This window comes from Lycium ferocissimum, chromosome 3 (genome assembly GCF_029784015.1).
Source record: "Lycium ferocissimum isolate CSIRO_LF1 chromosome 3, AGI_CSIRO_Lferr_CH_V1, whole genome shotgun sequence".
Taxonomy (NCBI): Eukaryota; Viridiplantae; Streptophyta; class Magnoliopsida; order Solanales; family Solanaceae; genus Lycium; species Lycium ferocissimum.
Genome location: NC_081344.1, coordinates 6,914,623 through 6,923,566, shown reverse-complemented (window position 1 = coordinate 6,923,566; position 8,944 = coordinate 6,914,623). Strand labels below are relative to the sequence as shown.

The following is an 8,944-nucleotide window of genomic DNA, read 5'->3' as shown; positions in this document are numbered from 1 at the left end:
TTTTTTTTTTTTTATCTAATCATTTGTTAACAATATTGAAATTTGAATCTTTTCATCGGCATGTTTCGTTGGTTTTTATGTTGATTACCCATATTGTTCGTGCTTAACAAAATTAACTTCCGTTTTTGGATATTATTTTGTGTATTATAATATTTTATTTTTTGAATATGATGCACGCATACTTAATTATATTTTCTATGCATAATGAACAATGTAAGTTGTAGTTTATACAACATTCTCTTAAAAAAAAAAATATGCAAGACGTACTACATGGTTAGTTAGTTCAATTGGTTTGAATTCATAAACATATTTCTTAATATATATTTACACTTAAAAGTTACATAAAAAGAAATTATAATGTGAACTTGATGGAGTAGTTTAAATGTTGGTTCATTGAAAAATATGTAGTTAATGAAACATTTTTTAGTTTTCCAGTAGTAGTAATGTCCAGGGGCGGAGCCACATTGGCTCCAGGGGGTTCATACGAACTCCCTGGGCGAAAAATTACAGTGTATTTTCAAAGTTAAAATTATTTTGTTATGTGTATATAGTAGATGTTGAACCCCCTGACTTCTTTGTGTATTTACCTTTTAGAATTTTTGAACCCCCTGGATGAAAATCCTGGCTCCGCCACTGGTAATGTCCAACATCTTGTGACAAAAGAGAGTAAACTTTTTATGTTTTTTGAGTATCATTTTTTTTACAGGGTAAACATTATGTTAGGCAGTGTTTGTTAGCATAGGGAAACATAATTAAATGAATCATGAAGCATTGAATCTTCATTTGTGTTTCAGAAAATAATTAAAATATACATTTTATAAAATAATGTACCGTTTAAACTAGCAAAAGGAAAAAAAATGTCATTTTCTCTTCACGTAAATTTTTAGAAAGTAAAAGGAAAGGCTAATTATATTAAGAAAAGTAATTGTTCACCTAAAAAAAAACTAATTAATTTTCTTTGTCTTTTCAATATACTTTGAATAGTTTAATTGAATTAACATCGACAAACATTTATAAAGTATAAAATTTTATTTTTATTAATTTGAAAGTTATTTTTTTTTTATAAGTAACCTCATTGAAATCTCAACAAACAAATAAATACAGCATATCTAATTGATGTCTCTAGAACCAATTTTTTTTTTTTTTTTTGAAGGAAAATGTTATATTGGATATCTGTTGTTAAAAATTAAGAGACTTTATGTCATGTATTTGTTTGAAGGTTAAAAAAAACAAAAACAAAAAGGGTCTAAAGTAAGGACAAAAAAAGAATTTTTGTTCAATTTTCAAATATTTTTATGCAATTTAAATATATGGGAAGCCTTTAGTTTTTAAGAGTTTGCAGAAAATATCGAACTAATCTTTCAATAATTTAATTTCATAAAGAATGGGGAAAAAATAAAAAATAATTACAATTACCGTATACTGTATATATCGGAACTAAAATTGAACACCGTAATTTTGAAATTTCACTCCCAATTACCGAATTATCAAACATATATTGGATGACTTCTAAGTAGATAGGGAATAATTATTTCATATTTGTCGTATAAATAATTACTAAACTTGTTTAAAAAGTTCTATCCCCCCATATCTGTCATCTAACTCCTTATCCCCATCCCTTACGACTTTCAAACCTTAGCTTAGCATATTGCTGAAATTACAGGTCCAATATCCTTACAACCATGACTTCTATTATTTGTCGTCGAAAGTGCACTCATCTTCTTGAAATTCTATATTCGCTTCCTCGAAGCAAAAGAAGAATGTTAGAAAATGCCATTACCCATATAAATTGGAAGGCGACCGTCCATAATAGCCCTGGAGCAGACAGTTGTATTAACAACATTCTGTTACTTTAGATGACATAGTAACCTTGTCTTTAACATAAGCAGATGAAGTCGTTCTCAAGCGACATAGTAATAAATCTTGTCTTGTTATATATTAGGCTGATTTTTTGAACTTTTTTTAAAGTAAATTTCAAGTTTGAAAAAATATTTTTGACCAATTTTTCAAGTGATTTTGTTTCATTCATAATATATTTTAACTTTTTTCAGGTTAAATGCTTTCTTATACTTCTATTATCTTATTTATCTGTGTTAGCTACAACTCCTTTTTTCAGACTGCTTTATCACGACTTTTTCACTTTCGTTATTTTCATCTTCATAATTGTTTTAGTCAATCGTCATTATTATCTAACCTCTTTGGCCATGTTTTCTCTTCTTAGTAGGGTATTTCTAAACAACCTCCGTACCTTCCAAAGAAAAAATGGCAGTCCGTGTACACTTTACCTTTCTGCATTTACATCAGATAGTAGGATTTCACGGCCCACCTCATGTATGTTGTTGTATTGTTGTTTTCAAGTTAAATGCGTCCAAACAGAACCTTAATTTACAAATACTCTTTTTCAACTTTTTTTCAATATTATATTTATTATTTCCAAACGTCTATTAATAATATTTTCAGGTTATTATATTAAGTCTGATATGAAAAATTACCTGTTATTGGACGTAGGTTAAATACTTTATATAGTAGCGAACAAATTCTTTACTTAACATAATCGCTTAGACAACATTATAACAAAGTCAAAACTAGACAAACAAAAAAACAGTTGAAAATTTAACCTAAACTATAATGGACAATATATCTGATGTATCTTAGTTTCCAAACAATTAAACTGCAACTCCAATCTTGAATTCCAAAATCTTTTGTAATTCCTCGGCACGACAAGGAACTTCAAGAACACCTTTTTGTTCAAATCCATATTCATCTTCTGCCTGTTTGAGTAATTTCAAGAATGAAGGATTTGTGAGCCAATGCAGTTCCACAACAAATCTCTTTGGCTCTTCCTCTGCGTTCACTGATAATACAGCAAAATATCCTTCTTTTACATCATTGGGTACTACTTCTTCATCATTTGCTCTTGGGGTTTCAACAAATTCCACAACATCAAATTTGAGAATTAATTGAAGAAGATTCTTGAGCTTTCCCATTATATGCTTTAGCATGACCATACATTTGCTTCTTTCTTTCACCATTTTCTTTGAGCTTATATATATAATTGTTTAATATAATTTTGGGATGTGGTGATATTTGTAGTAGGAATTGTTTTGTTTTTTTGAAAGAATATAGGAAGGGAATTTATACAAGAAGTTGAAGGAGATTCTGAAATAAAAAGGGAGCTAGCAGATGAAGTTTCTAGGATGCTGACACAAGGTCCATTCCATATTTCCATGTGCTAGCAAGTTGCAACTTGTAACATATAATTGATTCTTTTCCTTTTAAAAAAAAAAATATATATATATATATATATATTTATCTATTACTATCTTAATTTCATTTTGTGTGGTGGAATTTAGAGCATGAGTATCAAGCTAATTAATTAATTTTCGGTGTAAATTTTGAACAAAAAATCTTTAAATTATTTGAAATAAAATTCACATATTTAGAAATTACACATAATGTAGGCATATTATATTGAAGAAAAGTATCTCTTTTTACTCTTGGACATGAATCGAGTAATTTTTTTTTTTTTTAAAGTATATTTGAAGTGGAAAAATACTATTTGGAGTTGAAGTTATGTTTAGACAAGTATTTTACTTGAATGAAATTTGAATTTTGCAAGTAATAAAAAATCAATTAAAAAACTGGGAAAAATCTATTTGAAAATTTGAGAATCTTATCTTTAAAAACTAACCAAAAAAGTCTAATATGTAACCAAAAATTATTTTTAAAATTAGATAAAGGAAATATTATGTCCAAAGAGATGTCACCGATCACGTATAGTAAGATGGAGTAGAATTTTATAAATGTTCCGATTTATTTAAAATTTCTTTTTGACATAAATGAAAACGCGGTACCATAATATGATTGAACTGCCGCTCCTCATTTTTCCGCAGTGTACCTTAGTCCGTACAGTCAAAATAATTGTACATAGGTCCATATGTTTGGGAATATATAGAAAATGATGTTGACAATTTGTGGAGGTCATTGTTCCCTCTTTGTGTTTAATTGTTTCCAATTTTAATTTTTCTCCTTTTTTTTTTTTTTTTTAAGTATAATCATTTAATATTTGATATTCATTAATTTGATTGGCACAACTTCGAAGCCTTTATAAGCGATACACAGATAGAAAGGTGTGGAGGTCGAAGATTGGGGATTAAAAAAGTTAGTAGGATGTACCAAGTGGTCTCCGTATCAGTAGTATTAGGTAGTAATAGTGTAGTTTCTTTTCTTCAATTTGTATTACTATCTGTTGCCTCATTTGCTTTTTATCGTGCTCTTTTGTAGCCATTTTTTTGTTGATACCATGCTTTTAAACTTGTTTGTCGTCACATCCCTGTCTTTTCTTTCGAGCCGAGGGTCTACCGGAAACAGAGACTCCCTATCTCATAAAGGTAGGGTAAGGTCTGCCTTTAGACATCATACCCTTCCTAGGCCTCACTTGTGAGACTATATTGGGTATGTTGTTGTTGTAATTCATTAATTCGATTAATGCACTATTACATCGTGTTATTCAATTAAAATCCATTTATTGAATAAGATAATCTATTTATTATGGCTTTGGGACATTTATAACACTGACTAGGTGTATTTCTTTTTCACCGACTAGTGTGAACTGCAATTGAGATTTTTTGACTCGTCGAACGCGAGGGCACTACAGTTATGCAAAATCAATATGGAACACATCTAGGTTTGATTTGATCCACTTTATATAGTTATGGCCTCAAAATATGGACCACAAGGCCGAAGCCAAGGTACTTGATGAAATATTTGAAATAACACTTGCTACGGTGCAAGCTAGTTTTGACAATACTAGGATTATATCTGGTGAAACAATTTAGATACGTACAAATTAATTCTGATACCACAATTATATAAGAAAAAAATATTTTAAAGGTTAGTTATCAATTCGAAAAGTGGCGTCTAGTTGATTTATGCAGCTGGAGTTGCAATTCGAGGATTGGATGGGCTTCAAATTATGCCCATCCACCCACTGGTCTGTATTTATGATGACTTGATATGTTCTTACACACTGCCGTGTTGATAGAAATTAAAGGTCAAATATTTCAGAGGAAGCATTTACTCTTCTCCATTTCATAGTATGGTGCCAACTGTAGGAAGGGTCAAGAAAATTTGACGAACAACTTTGTTTTAGTTGAGAATATAATTAAGCAAAGAAGTGTGTTCTCTTTAACTTGGTATTAGAGTAAACAAAAATTCTTGTTCGAATCTAATTGGCACTCTTCATATCAAAAGATTTTTTTCATATATGACCCATGAAAAGGAATTAGATCTTCGTGTGGAAGTGCATGTGTTTAGAATATAACAAATTCGGCCTGCAATAAGAAGGTGCTTGTTGAGAATATAAAGAATCTGACCCTGCATGTGATGGTGCGTGTTAATAATATAATTAAATAAGTAAAAATATGATTTAAAAATTGATAGATGAAATAGTATAAGCACACCATTTCTCTAAATTAGTACTGTATAGCTTCTAATAAAACATAGTAGAGGACTCATCAATTTTGACTTATGAAGTAGAAAGACATCATTTTCCGATCCTCATCGGGCCCTATTCACAGGGGAGGGAAAAAGAACAGGAAATTAAATATCAGATAAACACCCTCCAAACTTACAACAAGATAAAGATGAAGTGGATATTGCTCAAGATTTTGGACAATGCGTCACATGAAATTGTTCGAGGAAATTTTTGGAGCAACGGTACATTTGTCTTCATGTGGCCTATAACTAAGGTAAGGGGATCAAGCCGTAGAATCTAATCACTAATGCTTGTGTTGTGATAGCTCCGCTGCCTACATTAAACCTCCTTGGGGCTGTGTGACCCTTCTTCACATCTTGCATGAACGAAGTATACTTCGTGCACCGAATGGTTTGCTCGCATGAAAGTGTTCACTGGAAGATATCAAAGAAAATCGAAGATAAAAGATGGAGGCAGGGTCTCCTTTTCCCTGCTCTTGTAATAATTGACAATGATGCACGGAGTTGATGTTTAACTTTCCTCAATGAATATTCCTTAAATTAATGGGTGCTTTGTTCCCTATCCAGATCTTATGTACAATTAACTCGTCTCAATCATAACTAAAAACACATAGAAAAAAATCGGGAAGGGGGGTTTCACGAGACGTATCTTTTTGGAGTTCAATAGTTTTGTCGATTTGTGGACTGATAATGTAAAAATTATTTACACATTAAACTCTTTAAATCTCCTTTAGAAGTAAATGTTTAATTGACTAGCTGAACTAGGTTAAACTATATTAATTGTGTCCTAAGTGAATAAAGACTTCAATTCTCATCGTGTTCAGAAATGAAACGAAAAGTTATGCCATGTTTATATCGATGACGTTATGACATGTGCCAACAAAAAATTAAAAAGATAGAATTGAGATGACAATTATACCAAGAATTAGATGGGACTGTCAAACAGATGGGTTAAGTCAATTTAGAACAGATTAATATGACGTTATATCATTTTACAAGGATTTTATATGTGACATCTATATATATAGGTAGGGGATCAAGCCTAACCCTCTACGCTAATGGCAGGGCACGGACTTTGATTTAAAAGAAGGGGAAAAAAAAAAGGAAGGCTAGGTGAGAAGAGATTATTTAATCAGTCATTACTTTGGCCCTTCTTTAGTGATCAAAGATATATACCTTCTCATTTTTTTCCTCGTTTTTCCAGGTTCATGTCTCAAAACAACGCTAATTAAGAATCCACATCAAGGGAAACTAATTATAAAGAAAGCAATCAATATAATGTTGAGGGCTTATTCCTACTGTGATATTAATCAGATCTCAAACCAATAAGTCATTTTTCGTGTGTTTATTTAGGAAATATTCTCGAAGTGATTTACCTAATTGTTTCCACTATCCCTTATTAGATGAACGAATAAAATAATTATTCAATATATGTGCTAGATAGATTAAAATGAGGGCGTCTTTTTCATTGGGACAAACCACTCTTTAATCTTTATCAGGGTCCCTTGGAATAAAATTCAATATAAAAATAAATCGCCTCAAGTAAGGGAAGAATGTTAGAAAATGCCATTACCCATATAAAATGGAAGGTGGCCATATTAATTAGTCCTTAATTAGCTTGAACAATGAGCAGACTGTTGCATTAACACCATTATGCTGCGGAGTACTTTAGATGACATAGTAATTAGCGGTTTGATATAGAGAGTCACAAGCCATTGTAATTGTACGTCAACTTAATATGATAGTGTAACTTTTTTTCACTTTGTCGATGGACAAACCATAACATAAACCTCTAAACTACACGTAGTAATATATAATTGAGTCAAAACTAGACAAACAAAACAAAGAAGTTCGAAAAGTTAACCTAGCTATGGCATAGAGGAACTACTATATATCTTTCCAAAACTAATTAAACTGCAAAAGAAGTGATATTCCTTCCAATCTTGAGTTTGAGAATTTTCTGTAATTCCGCGGCGAGACAAGGAACTTCAAGAACTCCCTTTTGTTCGAATCCATACTCCTCTTCAGCCTGTTTTAGTAATTTCAAGAATGAAGGATTAGTGAGCCAATGCAGCTCCACAATAAACCTCTTTGGCTCCTCTTCAGGATTCACTGAGAATACAGCAAAGTACCCTTCTTTTACATCATTTGGCACTTCTTCATTTGCTCTTGGGGTTTCGACAAATTCCACAACGTGACCTTCAAGTGATCTGCTGGATTTGGGAATTAGTTGAAGATGATTTTTGAGCTTTCCCATTATAAACTTAAGCATGACCATGCAATTGCTTCTTTCTTTCCTCATCATCTTAGTAGTACTCTTCATCATCCTTGAGCTTGCTTAAATATAGAAGTTAAGTGTGTTTTTGGTAGTAGGATTTGTTTTGCTTTCAAAAGGAGCTTAGGGAGAAGGGAATTTATACACAAGAAAGTAGAAGGAGATTGACACTTCGGGAATAAGAAGCTAGTAGATGAAACTTCTAAGATGCTGAGAATTGGCCAATAGGGTCCACTCCATGTGCCTTGCAACTTTTTTGTATCATTCATGAATTAATGCAACATCTAATGAATCTTTTCCTATCGATAAAAAAAATCTGTTTATCTATTAATTACTGGCTTCTTCTCACTTTAAGCAGAAAGATTAAGAGTACGAGGGTCAAATTAATTATTTTTCAGTTTGTAGTTAGACATTATTTTTTTGATGATTTTGAAAAAAAAAATTACATATATAAAAATTACTTATAAAGTACTATTATAATATTGATAATTACAATAGAAAGAACTTGAGCTCTTCAAATGCAATAATGTCACAAAAACTACAACATACGGAGTAAAATATTATACTACGTACCTGCTGTATATTACAAAGTTTGGATCTCTTTATAAATTTTCTTTTGACGGCAATGGAAACGCGGTACCATAATATGATTGAGTTGTCCAACCTTCCGTATTGTCCTTAGTCCGTACACTAGAAATAATTGTACAAAGGTCCATGTGTTGGGAGTAGAAAAAATATATTACTCCTTAATTAAGAAAGAATATGTGGAGGTCTTTGCCACTTTCCCTCTCTATGCTATGAGTTCAAGCTTTAAGATTCTTAATGTTGAATTTATTATATCTGTTCAAATTATGAGGTCAGATTTATTAGTCCTTCTAGTTCAAAAAGAATCTGTTCAAATTAACCTTTATTTTTAGTCCTTTAAAAAAATTAATAGCTTAACTTACCAAATCACTTACCAAAAGAGTTAATTAACTTTATTTTTTCAAAAATTGTCCTTATTAAATGTTAAGTAACAAAATTTCAATACCTATTTAATTAGGGGTAATTAAGTCAAATTACCTATTTCTGCCATAAGTTAGATTTCTTAAGGGTGTCTGATAATTGGTAAGTAGACACTCTTTTTGAACCAGAGAGAGTATTTTTTAATTTTTGGATAAAATCTTGCATAAT

At 31.0% G+C, this 8,944-nt stretch overlaps 2 protein-coding genes across 2 annotated transcripts; both read right to left on the bottom strand.

Moving 5' to 3' along the window:
* Nucleotides 1–2,442: 2,442 nt before the first annotated feature.
* On the bottom strand, nucleotides 2,443–3,220 carry LOC132050881 (auxin-responsive protein SAUR32-like). Its single transcript, XM_059442222.1, has one exon. It carries the CDS (start codon nucleotides 3,030–3,032, stop codon nucleotides 2,667–2,669), a length of 366 nt encoding a protein of 121 aa, XP_059298205.1. The 5' UTR covers nucleotides 3,033–3,220; the 3' UTR covers nucleotides 2,443–2,666.
* Nucleotides 3,221–7,208: 3,988 nt separating this feature from the next.
* On the bottom strand, nucleotides 7,209–8,576 carry LOC132050880 (auxin-responsive protein SAUR72-like). The gene has a single exon (XM_059442221.1). It carries the CDS (start codon nucleotides 7,820–7,822, stop codon nucleotides 7,406–7,408), a length of 417 nt encoding a protein of 138 aa, XP_059298204.1. The 5' UTR covers nucleotides 7,823–8,576; the 3' UTR covers nucleotides 7,209–7,405.
* Nucleotides 8,577–8,944: the final 368 nt, after the last annotated feature.